The 16,879-nt window shown below is 47.2% G+C and overlaps 1 protein-coding gene across 4 annotated transcripts in view; it reads right to left on the bottom strand.

Moving 5' to 3' along the window:
* Nucleotides 1-16,879, bottom strand: part of LOC106560633 (tyrosine-protein kinase RYK) — a 96,710-nt gene that overhangs the window by 42,206 nt on the left and 37,625 nt on the right. For all 4 annotated transcript variants that reach the window (XM_045687966.2, XM_045687969.2, XM_045687967.2 and 1 more), the window contains 3 exons: nucleotides 10,129-10,254; nucleotides 3,046-3,132; nucleotides 1,140-1,209 (listed from right to left, as the gene is read on the bottom strand). In XM_045687966.2, the coding sequence (XP_045543922.1) occupies nucleotides 1,140-1,209; nucleotides 3,046-3,132; nucleotides 10,129-10,254 (283 nt within the window). The remainder of the gene's footprint in view (nucleotides 1-1,139; nucleotides 1,210-3,045; nucleotides 3,133-10,128; nucleotides 10,255-16,879) is intronic.

Here is a 16,879-nt window from a genome sequence, read left to right as displayed (position 1 = left end):
CAGCACCAACCTCACACACACCCCCCCCCCACCAGCACCAACCTCACACACCCCCCCCCCCACCAGCACCAACCTCACACCCCCCCCCCACCAGCACCAACCTCACACACCCCCCACCACCAACCTCACACACCCCACCACCAGCATCAACCTCACACACCCCACCACCAGCCCCCCCACCAGCACCAACCTCACACACCCCCCCCCCACCAGCACCAACCTCACACCCCCCCCCCCACCAGCACCAACCTCACACACCCCCCTACCAGCACCAACCTCACACACCCCCCCACCACCAACCCTCACCCCCCCCCCCCCCCACCACCACCAACCTCACACAATTGCTTTCATATTTGGTGATATTGCTATTTCTGGATAAGGCTTTAAAATACAGGATCAAATATTGCTACGTTACATGATTGCACACAACACAGGGCCGTAGCATAGCAGACAAACTGTATAGACAGTTTAAGGGTTTTCATAGAATGAGGAACAACCATAAGACAACAGTTAGTCATCTTTAGTGTTGGAAACCATAGCTAAACAAGGTGGTGCTGAGACCCTTTCAACAAGTTTCCAAGGTAGTACCGAGTTCAGGGGAGTTTGTGTTATTATACCAGTAAAAAAAAAAATATATATATATATATATATCATGGTGTATCATCACGGCTGGAATGCTGTTTGAGGACCACTTTGGAAACAAGTTCTTTAATAATATTTAAGCGCTGTCCTCTGATGGGAAATCTGGTTGTACAATTTATAAATTATAAATAAATTCAATTCAATTCTTCCAACTGACATCCAGGATCCAAAGCAACCATTTTACAAGATGTCATCTTTGTGTGGGGAAATCTAGTGGGAACCTTGTGCAAGGTGACTCAACAGGTTTCTACGCAGTTTCCAGTTGAGGGAAATTTGGTTGTTACGACCATAGAATTAGAACGATGACAGTCATTGCGGAGCAGACAGCTTAGCGTGAGTTGCATACATGTCTCGTCATGTCCATGCCATGTGGAAATAAGGACGCCAGAGGCTAGCCCTTTGACTTACTGACTAACACACAGAATTAAAAACAGATCTGCCTGATCTCAGGTTCAGCTGGTTGTGATGTCCCCGTGATGATTTGATTGACTGAATACCTGTGATGAAGTCCTCGTAGTTTACAGCTTTCCGTCAGCATCATGGTCACCTGCATCTCAGAGGCATGGTCTACAGAATGAGAAAAGAGAAGACAAGTTACTCAAGTTTAGTCTAGAAATCTACTGCAGTCTTGAAGGAGACATAACTTAAGTTTTGGAACGCAACCCATAAACACCACTTAGAGTACTTTTGCTGTATGCTAACCCTTCTTGGTCAAGCTGAGCCATGAACATTCCTCCTGACTAACTGGGGGGATGGGGGGGGGGGGGGGGGGGGGGGGGATGGGGTGTCTAAGAAGGTCATCTAACAGTCTAACAGCCCTCTTGACCTCACACCATTCCCTTTTCTGAGAACAGCCCCAGTCATGGCTTCCTGTGAGAGTTATATCTTCTCTGGTTGGAAACGTACGGACGCTAGATTGACTCTTGCCAAGCCAAGCCAAGCCACACAGAGGCCCAGAACTGGCTTCTATTACTATTTAAAATCTTTCAAAAAATATTGGGAGTTTTTTTTGTTGCTCTAGTATGCCTGGAGTGTCAGATGGGCTGGGGTTTACACTCACGTGACTATTCTATTAGTTCTATTTGGCCAAACTCAAATCAAACCCAGATAAAGTACTTGAAGTGATTTCTTAAACTAATTGAACCCAGGTCTACAGAGGGCCGTGTTTAATCTGGGAGAGAGAGAGAGAGAGGCCTTCTGGGAAGCGGGCTTGTTTCCTGCTCTCTGGGCCTGCTGGGAGGAAGAGGAGGAGGAAGTGGAACGATGAACAAAGCAGGACCCTGGTATGGTTGGCATGGTGGTGGGCACATTGTTCATGGTCTGGTACCCACCCCACCCTGGATAAACATGGAAGTGCCTAGAGGAGCTAGAGGGCAAAGGTCAGCTGGAAGGGAGACATGAACCTGAGAACATCTGTGGGAAGGAGAGCCAAACGCTGTGGGGGTGGTAAACTAAGGGTACTCTTCCACCTGACGAGATATAAGGTCATGTGGTCAGAGGTTGCCTAAGTCCATCTAACACAAACCCATAACCTTAGTTTAACATTACGGTCTAATCTGTAGGCTAACAGCCCTACTAACAACTGTTTTCATAAACACAGGAAACCTAATGAGAAGTCCATAACTGTTTATTCAAACTGGTGGGAAATTCATCATAGCCACGCCGATATCAGCAATACACAGTATAAACATCAATGGACTCACTGATAGGGTCATATGACACTTTAGGACGTCAATAACGTTGTTGAAAGGTTCTTGAAAGGTTCTTGAAAGGTTTAAAATCCAAAAGACAGATGAACTATATTCTTGTGTTGTGTACCATTCATTTTCTGACCATGGTACAATTGACACCAGTTTTTAACAGTGGAATTTCTGTACTGAGGGCTTCTCTGTCTGCAGCAGGTGTCTGCACGGCTTTAGTATAGAGATAAAACAGACAGAGCAACTTGGTAGAAACAGATCAGGTGGCATTCAGTTTACTCAGGGACCTCATGCCCTCCTGGCACCTGCCTTAATACTGTTTGCCAAGCACACGGTAAGTTAACCATGAAAGGGAGATGGGGGACAATTTTAAAGCAAACTTTACAGCATAATGTTTCAATTTACGGTTGGAAAACATTATTTACGGTTGGAAAACATTATTCGTTACACTAGAGTGCAGTAGCTGAAGCAGCGACATGGGAATGGGTGGGTTGCAGACAGCGACATGGGAATGGATGGGTTGCAGACAGCGACATGGGAATGGATGGGTTGCAGACAGCGACATGGGAATGGATGGGTTGCAGACAGCGACATGGGAATGGATGGGTTGCAGACAGCGACATGGGAATGGATGGGTTGCAGACAGCGACATGGGAATGGATGGGTTGCAGACAGCGACATGGGAATGGATGACTGTGCGTACCTTTCACTGTCTTCACAAAGCAATATTTCTCCTTGGCCGGGTCCTTTTCGTCCAACAGAACACCGTGGAAGATGCGGCCAAATGTTCCTGTGAAAGAAGAGCAAAGATTTGATTAGGGCAGATGCAGGCAGGCAGAGGGTGGGTCTTTGTTCATTCCTTTATCACTCATTGGACAACATTAAAATGACATAGAACCCCAAAGAGCATTTTAGGGCTCTGTAAAACTGGTGGTACCCAGGGCTCGCTACTATGTCCTATCGTTCTCATTGCTGGTGTCCCTCAGGGCAATGTAAAACTGGTATTCCCCAGGGCTCGGTACTAGGACCTCTCCTGTTCTCATTACCGGTGTCCCCCAGGGCTCAGTACTAGGAACTCTCCTGTTCTCATTACTGGTGTCCCCCAGAGCTTGGTACTAGGTCCTCTCGGGTTCTTACTACTGGTGTCCCCCAGAGCTCGGTACTAGGACTTCTCCTGTTCTCATTACAGCTATACACCAGGGATCTGTACAAGGTATTCTTTAATGTCTCACTACTGGTGTCCCCCAGGGCTTGGTAATAGGTCCTCTCGTGTCACTTACATTGGTCATATCCTCACAGGCTCGCTTACCATTGCTATGCTGATGACAGTCAACGTTCTGACAAATCAGGGGACTATGACAGAGCTATTCTGACGAACAGCTACAACACATGGTAAAGATAGAAAAGCACTTAAATGTGTTCTCCTAATATGTTCTCCTAATATAAGCATTGATAGCTTCAGGGACAGAGAAACCGAGGAGAGGGCAGGTAAATATAAATTTAAGAGCATAAACCATCAAGGTAAAGGGAAGAATCCAGGCCTGGAGGCCAACTTGGCCCTGTGTCTCACCAGGAGTAGCGATGACGGATAACAGGGTTTAACTGTCTCTTCGACTCTCTCCCTGGCTCTGTCGGGCGAGTCTGGACGTGCAAGCTCGCTGAAACCCAAACGGAATAGAGTTCCCCCTCCAAGGCTCCTTTTCTCTGCCTCCCTCACAAACATCCTGACCTCTTCCTATAGGGCCGGTGTTCCGGTAAGCACTGACTGAGGTAATATTCTGCTGTAAATCTGAATGGAAGAGTTCCAACATCACTTTGGCAAAAACAACTTACTCCAGTCCTTGTTGCACAAGGCAGGCACACTGATATCGCGAGGTCTCTGGGAGAGGGAATTGGATATCATGAGTGGTCAGCAAACAACGATCCTAAACTAAGACTACAGCACCGATCATTAGGTCTGTGTATGAGTGTATGAGCACAGTCAGGGGCAGTGTTAATCAATGATAGCAACACTGTTTATGCAGTGTGCCTGAGGGTTTTCAATGTAGTCTGATAAAAACAATGAATAATAATAATAAACTCAGTAAAACAAACAAACCATATTCACAGGAATATGGCACAGAAGTGAGCGACGTTATCCATCATACAAGAAATAAGCACTAGTTGTTATAAACACATAAAACACAGCCTTGGGCTATGGGAGCCAGGGAGGATCAGATCAGTTTATGCTGAGGAATAGTGTTATTTCTGCAGGCTGTTGTGTCAACATCTCCTCAGCTAGGGGCCAGAACAGAGGTGTGCTGAAGCAAGGCCAGGGCCAGACAGGACAAGACCAGAGCTACACTGGAGCAAGGCCAGGGCCAGACCAGAGGTGAACTGGAGCACGGCCAGGGCCAGAGCTACGCTGAAGGTAGGCCAAGGCCAGGCCAGGGCCAGACCAGAGGTGAACTGGAGCAAGGCCGGGGCCAGACCAGAGGTGAACTGGAGCAAGGCCGGGGCCAGGCCAGAGGTGAACTGGAGCAAGGCCGGGGCCAGACCAGAGCAAGGCCGGGGCCAGACCGGAGGCCAGACCGGAGCAAGGCCGGGGCCAGACCGGAGCAAGGCCGGGGCCAGACCGGAGCAAGGCCGGGGCCAGACCGGAGCAAGGCCGGGGCCAGACCGGAGCAAGGCCGGGGCCAGGCCTTGGGACTGGAATATGATCCACAGTTCTCTCTGTGGTGATGATGAACGCTGTAGCAGAACCATGAAGAGCGGTGTTTAAGAGGCCACAACATGTTAGTGAAAGCGGACCACCTACCCGCACGAGACACTTTCTCAGTGATATTCCTGATGGGAATTACGTATGCAGGCATTGCACTTAAGACAACTTTACCAACAAATGGCTTTGGATACACCTACTCATTCAAGGGATTTTGCCCATTTCCTCCTGAGACGAGAGTCCTTTTGGATCCATTTCCTCCTGAGACGAGAGTCCTGTTGGATCCATTTCCTCCTGAGACGAGAGTCCTGTTGGATCCATTTCCTCCTGAGACGAGAGTCCTGTTGGATCCATTTCCTCCTGAGACGAGAGTCCTGTTGGATCCATTTCCTCCTGAGACGAGAGTCCTTTTGGATCCATTTCCTCAGCACTTTGTCTCTAAAAGGTCTAAATGAAGAACTAGACATAAAACCTTTTGTATAAAATGTGCCTTTTTTCCCCCTCCATTTCCCCTATATAATATTGTATACAAAATGATTGATGCATGGGTCTCATCTGTTTTTTTATCTATTGCTATTGGCCTGCTTGACATTGATAAAAAAAAGGAAATGTATTTATGGTTTTCCATATGTCCACTGTGTAATATAATATTTACAGAGTTGCGGATATTCCTTTTTTCTTGGATACGTTCTTCTGTCCTGCACCTGATAAGTTGGATGTGCATTTTTTTCCATTGTAGTTGTTAATTACCAGCTTTTCTGCTCTAAACTATGTAGAATATTGACCTGTTGGAAACTACATCTCCTTACTACAGGTTTGATCTGATTTCTCTCTACATAAACTGAGCATCGAGCTCACAGAAAAAAACTAAATGAAATGGAATTCAAAATCATTTAACAGACTTTGGTCAATTACACTGAACAAAATATAAAAACGGAACATGTAAGAATATCAAAGATTTTACTAAGTTACAGTTCATATTCGGAACTATGTCTCTTTAAATAACTTCATTAGGCCCTAATCTATGGATTTCACATGACTGGGAATACAGATACGCATCCGTTGGTAACAGATACCTAAAAAAAAGGTAGAGGTGTGGATCAGAACCAGTCAGTATCTGGTGTGAGCATTTGTCTCGTGCAGCGCGACACATCTTCACAGAGTTGATCAGGTTGTTGAATGTGGCCTGTGGAATCTTGTCCCACTCTTCAATGGCTGTGCAAAGTTAATGGATATATGCAGGATTTTATCAGCTTCTTGATATGTCACACCTGTCAGGTGGATGGATTATCTTGGCAAAAGAGAAATGCTCCCTAACAGAGATGTAAACTAATTTGTGCACAAAATTTGAGAAATGTTTTTTTTTGTGCGCATGGAACATTTCTGGGATCTTTTATTTCAGCTCATGTAACATGGGACCAACACTTTACATGTTACTTTTAAAGAATGTATGTATGCATAGCTGGTCGGGTGGGGAAAGCCACGGAACCAACTTTCTGGACCCGTAAAGACCTCTAATGCCAATATTCACACTAGCATACGACCTGAATGAAGCAATACATGTCGTAGAGAGTTCAATGGAACGCAGACCGTGAGGAAAGTGCATGGAAGCCGTCGTTGGTGGCCATTCAAAAACAACTGGTCCAACAACGTGGATATTCTTAAAATGTCATGACGTATGTGTTCTAACAGGCCCACGAAGTGGTTACAAAAATCCAATTTGGATATATTTGGCTGTTCTTCCATTATAAATTTACAAGTTGTCCCTTTCCAGCTTCAGAGAAAATGGCTGCTAAACGCCAACTCCCGTTGGCATAGGCAGGTACAATTTCTAGCCATGTAGAAATCCGTGGTGGCAGTTGAAGCCGTTTTGAAGTGTAATGCAGGTGGTAACGACGGCATGGACAAGCATATACTATCATTGTGTGAAATAAACATTGTAGGCTAATGTTCCGTGCATCACGTTTCCATGTTTTGGTCAAATTCCATTGACCTATGAATTGGGAAAATTAATTCTTGATGTATTCTAATAAAGTATTATCAGGGATGCCATTGGTAGAGGTATGCCACCGCTTGCCTGGCAAGGAGTAACAGTCTGGACGGTAATGCGTCGTCATTCCTGTCACACACAAAACAACAATAGATCACCACACTGACCAACCACCATGTTGTCTTAAACCTACACAGTGACGAACGACCAGGTTTTAAATCAAAATCAAACTTTATTTGTCACTTGCTCCGAATACAGTGTAGACCTTACCGTGAAATGCTTACTTAGAAACCCTTAACAGTGCAGTTCAAGAAGAGAGAATATTTACCAAATAAACAAAAGTAAAAAATAATAAAAACACAATAACGAGGCTATCTACTGGGGGTACCGGTATCGAGTTAGTGTGCGTGGGTACAGGTTAGAGGTAATTTGTGACTATGCATAGATAATAACAGCGAGTAGCAGCAGTGTACAAAACAAACGGAGGGGGAAAGGGGTCAATGTAACAGTTCGGTGGCCATCTGATTAATTGTTCAGCAGTCTTATGGCTTGGGGGTAGAAGCTGTTAGAGTCATTTGGTCCTAGACTTGGCGCTCCGGTACCGCTTGCTGTGCGGTAGCAGAAAAAATAGGCTATGACTTGGGTGACTGGAGAGTGACAATTTTATGGGCTTTCCTCTGACACTGCCTATTATAAAAGGTCCTGGATTGCAGGAAGCTTGGGGCCCCCGTGATGTACTGGGCCGTATGCACTACCCTCTGTAGCACCTTAAGGTCAGATGCCGAGCAGTTGCCGTACCAGGTAGTGATGCAACGGGTCAAGATGCTCTCGATGGTGCAGCTGTAGAACTGAGGATCTGAGGACCCATGCCAAACCTTTTCAGTCTCGTGAGGGGTGATAGGAACTGTAGTGGCCTCTTCACGACTGTCTTGGTGTGTTCGGACAATGATAGATCGTTGGTGATGTGGACACCAAGGAACTTGAAGCTCTCAAACTGCTCCACTACAACCCCGTGATGTTAAATGGGGGCCTGTTCGGCCCGCCTTTTCCTGTAGTCCACGATCAGGTCCTTTGTCTTGATCACATTGAGGGAGAGGTTGTTGTCCTGGCACCACACTGCCAGTTCTCTGCCCTCCTACCTATAGGCTGTCTCATCATTGTCGGTGATCAGGCCTACCCCTGCTGTGTCGTCAGCAAACTTAATGATAGTGTTGGAGTTGTGTTTTGCCACGCAGTTGTGGGTAAACAGGGAGTACAGGAGGGGGCTAAGTACACTCCCCTGAGGGGCCCCAGTGTTGAGGATCAGCGTGGCAGACGCATTGTTGCCTACCCTTACCACCTGGGGGCGGCCCGTCAGGATGTCCAGGATCCAGTTGCAGAGGGAGGTATTTAGTCCCAGGTTCCTTAGCTTAGTGATGAGCTTCGTGGGCACTGTTGTGTTGAACGCTGAGCTGTAGTCGATGAGCAGCATTCTCAAATAGGTGTTCCTTTTGTCCAGGTGGGAAAGGGCAGTGTGGAGTGCGATTAAGATTGCGTCATCTGTAGATCTGTTGGGGCGGTATGCGAATTGGAGTGGGTCTAGTGTATCCGGGAGGATGCTGTTGATGTGAGCCATGACCAGCCTTTCAAAGCACTTCATGGCTACTGATGTGAGTGCTACGGGGCAGTAATCATTTGGGCAGGTTACATTCGCTTCCTTGGGCACAGGGACTATGGTGGTCTGCTTGAAATATGTAGGTACTACAGATATGGTCAGGGAGAGGTTGAAAATGTCAGTGAAGACACTTGCCAGTTGGTCTGTGCATGCTTTGAATACACGTCCTGGTAATCCATCTGGCCCCGTGGCTTTGTCAATGTTGACCTGTTTAAAAGATCTTGCTCACATCAGCTACCGAGAGCGTTATCAGTTATCCAGAATAGCTAATGCTCGCGTGAATGCTTCAGTGTTGCTTGCCTTGAAGCGAGCATAAAAAAGGCATTTAGCTCGTCTGGTAGTCTCACGTCACTAGGCAGCTCGCGTTTGGGTTTCCCTTTGTAGTACCGTAATAGTTTTCAAGCCCTGCCACATCCGACGAGCGTCAGACACGGTGTAGGAGGATTCAATCTTAGTCCTGTATTGACGCTTTGCCTGTTTGATGGTTTCTAATAGGCATCCGGATTAGTGTCCCGCTCCTTGAATGCAGAAGCTTTAGCCTTTAGCTCGATGTGGATGGTGCCTGTAAATCCATGGCTTCTGGTTGGGAAATGTACGTACGGTCACTGTGGGGATGACATTAGCAATGAACTTATTGATAAAGCCGATGACTGAGGTGTTGTACACCTCAATGCCAATAAAATCCCGGGAAACATATTCCAGTCTGTGCAGCAAAACAGTCCTGTAGCATCCACGTCATCTGACCTACACACGGACGAACGACCGCGTCGTCTCACACCGACACACTGACCAATTACCATGTTGTTTTATTGTGCAGAGTTTTGAAAGGAATGTTTTGGTCAGGATGTCACACCTCAGTTAGTGTCAGTTGGAAGTGAGAGCTGGTCATTGGACCGTGTGTTATGTACCATCTTTAGTTTCACAACCAGGTACAACAATAACATTCATCCATCAGACATGAATCAATGTGTTCGTCTGTGTACGTCCCAAACCCTATTCTCCTACACAGTGTCCTTCTTTTAACAAGGGCCCCTAGGGGGTGTCAGCGAATAGGGTGCGATTTGGGACGTGTACACAGACGTCTCAAACACCTTGTAAGGTCTGGAAACGGAGTTGGACGCTGTGTTCCGTGTTCTTTTGGTTTCACAACATGAGATAATTGCAGAAGGTCAGAAGATACTCCCCAGAAGCGAACAACTGATCTACCGGACAAGTTGGGTCACGTCACAGCGCAGTGTGTGTCCTGTGACTGTGTACGCTATAGCTGTCAGTCAGGATACTTGTGTTGTGATGGTTTAATGCAGTTTAATCCAATAATCACAATTCAGGCTATATTCAGACTTCAGCGCCAGTCAGCTCTGGAATTCTCGGGGGGTTTTGCGAACTGTTACAGTCGCTGGTGCAATACTCTCTCTCTCACTGTGTGTGTGTGTGCGTGTGTTACCTTCATGCAGGACGTCCCGTAGAGTGACTCTCAGTCTGGAGATGGAGATGTCTTTGACCTTGGCTTTGGCTTCCAGCAGACTAACGCTTCTCAGGTCGTTCTTCTCTATACGCAGGGACGGGTAGCCTTGGTGGGTAGGAGGGAGAGGGGAAGGGAGAGAAGGACGGTGGGTAGGAGGGAGAGGGGAAGGGAGAGAAGGACGGTGGGTAGGAGGGAGAGGGGAAGGGAGAGAAGGACGGTGGGAGGGGGAGGGAGAGGGAGAGAAGGAGGGAGAGAGGGGGACGGTGGGTAGGAGGGAGAGAGGGACGGTGGGTAGGAGGGAGGGAGGGAGGGAGGGAGAGGGACGGTGGGTTGGAGGGAGGGAGGGAGGGACGGTGGGTAGGAGGGAGGGAGGGAGGGACGGTGGGTAGGAGGGAGGGAGGGAGGGACGGTGGGTAGGAGGGAGGGAGAGAGGGAGAGACGGTGGGTAGGAGGGAGGGAGGGAGGAGGGAGGGAGGGACGGTGGGTAGGAGGGAGGGAGGGAGGGACGGTGGGTAGGAGGGAGGGACGGTGGGTAGGAGGGAGGGAGGGAGGGAGAGAGGGACGGTGGGTAGGAGGGAGGGAGGGAGAGAGGGACGGTGGGAGGGAGGGACGGTGGGTAGGAGGGAGGGAGGGTGGGAGAGAGGGACGGTGGGTAGGAGGGAGGGAGGGAGAGAGAGAGGGACGGTGGGTAGGAGGGAGGGAGGGAGGGAGAGAGTGGGACGGTGGGTAGGAGCGAGGGAGGGAGGGAGGGACGGTGGGTAGGAGGGAGGGAGGGACGGTGGGTAGGAGGGAGGGAGAGAGGGTGGGTAGGAGGGAGGGAGGGACGGTGGGTAGAAGGGACGAGGGAGAGAGAGAGGGACGGTGGGTAGGAGGGAGGGAGGGAGAGAGGGACGGTGGGTAGGAGGGAGGGAGGGAGAGAGGGACGGTGGGTAGGAGGGAGGGAGGGAGAGAGGGAGGGGAAGGGAGGGATGGAGAGAGGGAGAGGGAGGGAGGGAGAGGGGGACGGTGGGTAGGAGGGAGGGACGGAGAGAGGGAGAGAGAGTGGGACGTGGGTAGGAGGGAGGGAGGGAGAGAGAGTGGGACGGTGGGTAGGAGGGAGGGAGGGAGAGAGAGAGAGTGGGACGGTGGGTAGGAGGGAGGGAGAGAGAGTGGGACAGTGGGTAGGAGGGAGGGAGAGAGAGGGGGTGGGTAGGAGGGAGGGAGGGAGGGAGGGACGGTGGGTAGGAGGGACGGAGGGAGAGAGAGAGGGACGGTGGGTAGGAGGGAGGGGGGGAGAGAGGGAGGGAGGGACAGTGGGTAGGAGGGAGGGAAGGAGCGAGAGAGAGGGACAAGTCAGAGTTTAAATCAGACTTCTAATACACACTCCCTTCTAAAAAAAATAAAAAAAATAAACTCTCCTAACTTTACTGTCTCTTCCACCGTCGCCCTCCAATAAACTTAATAATACAGCATATTGTAACGTCAGTGGAGACAGATACCACATTATAATAAAGCATATTGTAACACGTCAGTGGAGACAGATACCACATTATAATACAGCATATTGTAACACGTCAGTGGAGACAGATACCACATTATAATACAGCATAATGTAACACGTCAGTGGAGACAGATACCACATTATAATAAAGCATATTGTAACACATCAGTGGAGACAGATACCACATTATAATACAGCATATTGTAACACATCAGTGGAGACAGATACCACATTATAATACAGCATACTGTAACATGTCAGTGGACAGATACCACTTTATCATACAGCATATTGTAATCTGAATGCTGCTGGCTAACAGGTAAAGAAGGAATCCTTTGTGAGCCCTCCTTATTCCCAGTCCCAAATGGCACCCTATTCCCTATGTAGTGCATTACTTTTCACCAGGTACTACATAGGGAATATGTGGCCCAATTTGGGAGTCACCCTCAGAGCGTGTGGTTAACCGCTGGTGAAGACTGCAGCAGTGAGGCGAGACGCAAACCAAAGAGAGATATTATAACAGAGGACACGTTGAGCAAATCAGATCGACATGAAAGTACTCCAACTACAATCTGGGATTTGAGTTTGAGCCCAACAGCAGAAAACATTTTAATATACAGGTAACTGCTGTTGGGCATTTGAATATACAGGTAAATAGTGTGTCTTAATAGGGTGTTGGGCCACCACGAGCCAGAACAGCTTCAATGCATCTTGGCATAGATTCTACAAGAGTCTGGAACTCTGTTGGAGGGATACCGACTCCATTCTTCCACAAGAAATTCCAGCATTTAGTGTTTTTGTTGATGGTGGTAGAAAACGCTGTCTCAGGTACCCCTCCAGAACCTTCCATAAGTGTTCAATTGGGTTGAGTTATGGTGACTGACACACGGTGCGCGGGTCAGCTGTTCCTTCACCCGTAACTGCTAATAAACCATCCGTACCAACCTGACTATATGTGATCATGTAAATCTGAGTCCTGCACCGGCTAATATAGAAAATGCGCTGTAAGCTACAGAGATGGCAGAACGATTCTTTGACAGGGGGGGTGCAGGATCCTTTTTTTTGGGCCCAATTTAGATTCGTTTCTGCTTATAATTTCCAACATTATGCTAAGCTATTTGTTAGACATCTTGTCTCTAATTAGAGACATGCTTCTCTGTCATTATTTGTTTCCCTAGAAGACTGAATAAACACTTGCTCACCAGAATAATGTCATAAATCGATTGAAGCATTCATTCTATCTAGTAGACATCTGTGTAGTTCTCTGTACTATATCCTTCATTCGCGGATCAAATATGTTTAGGGACCGGGGAGAAAATGCAATAACACCCAAAAAATTATAATGGCAAAGATTTTCGGTGCAACATTTCCTAATGCCATCAGTTTGACCGGTTGTAGGAAATAGAAATCTGTGAAAACAACACAGCATGTTTCTGATAATATTTCAGTTCGGCTTGAATGATGCTGATGAAGAAAAACACCTCTACAGGCTGTCCCTAACTGCGCATTCACATGTTCTCAAGATGCTGAAAGAAATAAAATCCTATTTCTCCACTCCTGTTCCCGAGTCAAAATGTACCTTTTTTTTTGGTGAATAATTTTTTTTTTTTTAAATGCTGGAGTAATTGTGCAGGAGTTAATATTAAGGCTAGGTTAAAGACCTACAGTCAGTGTCCAGATTTCATTTTCCATTCAACACATCTGAACAGTAGGCTAAAGTTCCCTTGACGTGCCATAGGCCTATTTGAAGTCACCGTCTTGACTGTCGAATTTGTATAGCGCCTCACAATCACGCACAGGCGACACTTAGCACAGGCGACACTTAGCACAGGCGACACTTAGCACAGGCGACACTTAGCACAGGCGACACTTAGCACAGGCGACACTGCTATCATCCTCTTTTACCACTTAACCAAGTCTTTCCTAAACATTCCAGTTGTGGTCCTCCCTTCTCTTTATTTTCAACTCTCCATTTCACAGCTTTTCTCTTATTTATTTCAACTTTGACACCATTGTCCTTTTTGTCTCAGTGGATCGACGTTAACTTTTTCGGCACCATCCCAAAAGCGTTTTTACGATAGGTGTGTAGACTATTTGGCGTGTTAAAAGTTATGTGCTAAAGCTTACGCTGACAAAAGAAAAACCTCAAATTGCACAAGAATAATACATTAATGGATTATTTTTAATCAAATCAAATTTTATTTGTGACAAGCGCTGAATACAACCGGTGTAGACCTTACAGTGAAATGCTTACTTTACAAGCCCTTAACCAACAATGCAGTTAAGAAAAATAAGTGTTAAGTATTGTATTAAGTATTGTTTTCTTTCTTCAACCCGCCACCCACCCTTCATCCACACAATATTTCATGACCCTCAACCCAACTGTCCCCAAGGATATAACCATCACATACCCTTTAAACACTCTGGGCTCCTTCCAGATGCCTCTTTCAAGGTCACTGATCTCTTCTTCTAGCCATGGTAGCCAAAACAATGGGGCAACTGGGTATTTTTATACATGACCCTAAGCATGATGGGATGTTAACGGTTTAATTAACTCAGGAACCACACCTGTGTGGAAGCACCTACTTTCAATATGCACTGCTCAAAAAAATAAAGGGAACACTAAAATAACACATCCTAGACCTGAATGAATGAAATAATCGGATTAAATACATTTTCTTTACATAGTTGAATGTGCTGACAACAAAATCACACAAAAATAATGTATGGAAATCCAATTTATCAACCCATGGAGGTCTGGATTTGGAGTCACACTCAAAATTAAAGTGGAAAACCACACTACAGGCTGATCCAACTTTGATGTAATGTCCTTAAAACAAGTCAAAATGAGGCTCAGTAGTGCGTGTGGCCTCCACGTGCCTGTATGACCTCCCTACAACGCCTGGGCATGCTCCTGATGAGGTGGCGGATAGTCTCCTGAGGGATCTCCTCCCAGACATGGACTAAAGCATCCACCAACTCCTGGACAGTCTGTGGTGCAACGTGGCGTTGGTGGATGGAGCGAGACATGATGTCCCAGATGTGCTCAATTGGATTCAGGTCTGGGGAACGGGCGGGCCAGTCCATAGCATCAATGCCTTCCTCTTGCAGGAACTGCTGACACACTCCAGCCACATGAGGTCTAGCATTGTCTTGCATTAGGAGGAACCCAGGGCCAACCGCACCAGCATATGGTCTCACAAGGGGTCTGAGGATCTCATCTCGGTACCTAATGGCAGTCAGGCTACCTCTGGCGAGCACATGGAGGGCTGTGCGGCCCCCCAAAGAAATGCCACCCCACACCATGACTGACCCACTGCCAAACCGGTCATGCTGGAGGATGTTGCAGGCAGCAGAACGTTCTCCACGGCGTCTCCAGACTCTGTCACATGTGCTCAGTGTGAACCTGCTTTCATCTGTGAAGAGCACAGGGCGCCAGTGGCGAATTTTCCAATCTTGGTGTTCTCTGGCAAATGCCAAACGTCCTGCACGGTGTTGGGCTGTAAGCACAACCCCCACCTGTGGACGTCGGGCCCTCATACCACCCTCATGGAGTCTGTTTCTGACCGTTTGAGCAGACACATGCACATTTGTGTTCTGCTGGAGGTCATTTTGCAGGGCTCTGGCAGTGCTCCTCCTGCTCCTCCTTGCACAAAGGCGGAGGTAGCGGTCCTGCTGCTGGGTTGTTGCCCTCCTACGGCCTCCTCCACGTCTCCTGATGTACTGGCCTGTCTCCTGGTAGCGCCTCCATGCTCTGGACACTACGCTGACAGACACAGCAAACCTTCTTGCCACAGCTCGCATCGATGTGCCATCCTGGATGAGCTGCACTACCTGAGCCACTTGTGTGGGTTGTAGACTCCGTCTCATGCTACCACTAGAGTGAAAGCACCGCCAGCATTCAAAAATGACCAAAACATCAGCCAGGAAGCATAGGAACTGAGAAGTGGTCTGTGGTCACCACCTGCAGAACCACTCCTTTATTGGGGGTGTCTTGCTAATTGCCTATAATTTCCACCTGTTGTCTATTCCATTTGCACAACAGCATGTGAAATTTATTGTCAATCAGTGTTGCTTCCTAAGTGGACAGTTTGATTTCACAGAAGTGTGATTGACTTGGAGTTACATTGTGTTGTTTAAGTGTTCCCTTTATTTTTTTGAGCAGTGTAGTTTGTATCCCTATTTTACTCAAGTGTTTCCTTTATTTTGGCAGTTAACCAATAGGCTCATCATTCATTTTTTTTAAAGACAAAAATACCTGTAAATATCCCAGATTGCACCTTTAAACATCAGTATCAAATTGGGTTGAGATACTCCAGGACAAGCTAAACTAAGCTAAGCCCGAGGGATTCGCGAAGACACTTGAATGTGTCATGCATGTTAGCACATATCCCTCCATCCTATATGTCAATCTAAACATTTTAAAACCCCTTCATATGGAAAAGTGAAAAATGCTTAAATGAACCTCAAATCACATGATGCCTACAGGCGACAGTGAGATCAGGATTGGTATGTGCCTTTATCAAATCAAAGTTTATTTGTTGCATAAACAGATTAGCAGATGTTAAAACATGTGAAGCAAAATGATTGTGTTTCCAGCTCCAGCAGTGCAGTAAAATGTTTAACAGCATAATACTATCTAACAGCACAATACTATCTAACAGCACAATACTATCTAAGAAAGTCGTGAAGAGGGCGCGACAACGCCTTTCCCCCCTCAGGAGACTGAAAAGATATGGCTTGGGTCCTCAGATCCTCAACAGCTGCACTATCGAGAGCCTTCTGACCTGTTGCATCACCGCCTGGTATGGTCAGATGCCGAGCAGTTGGCATAAGGCGCTACAGAGGGTAATAAGTACAGTCCAGTACATCACTGGGGCCAAGCTTCCTGCCATCCAGGACTTTTATACTAGACGGTGTCAGAGGAAGACCCTAAAAATTGTCAAAGACTCCAGTCACCCAAGTCATAGACTGTTTTCTCTGCTACCGCACAGCAAGCGGTACCGGAGCGCCAAGTCTAGGTCCAAAAGGCTCCTTAACAGTTTCTATCCCCCCAAGCCATAAAACTGCTGAACAGCTAATCAAATGGCTATCCAGACTATTTGCATTGACCCCCCCCCCCCCGCTTTTACACTGCTCTGTTTATCTATGCAGTCACTTTACCCCTACCCCTGTACAAATGACCTCGACTAACATGTACCCCCGCACATTGACTCACTACAGGTACCACTTGAATATAGCCTCATTATT

Source organism: Salmo salar, chromosome 10 (genome assembly GCF_965601325.2).
Source record: "Salmo salar chromosome 10, fSalSal1, whole genome shotgun sequence".
Lineage (NCBI taxonomy): Eukaryota > Metazoa > Chordata > Actinopteri > Salmoniformes > Salmonidae > Salmo > Salmo salar.
Note: the sequence above shows the minus strand (reverse complement) of the source record. Positions and strands in the feature narration are given on the sequence as shown.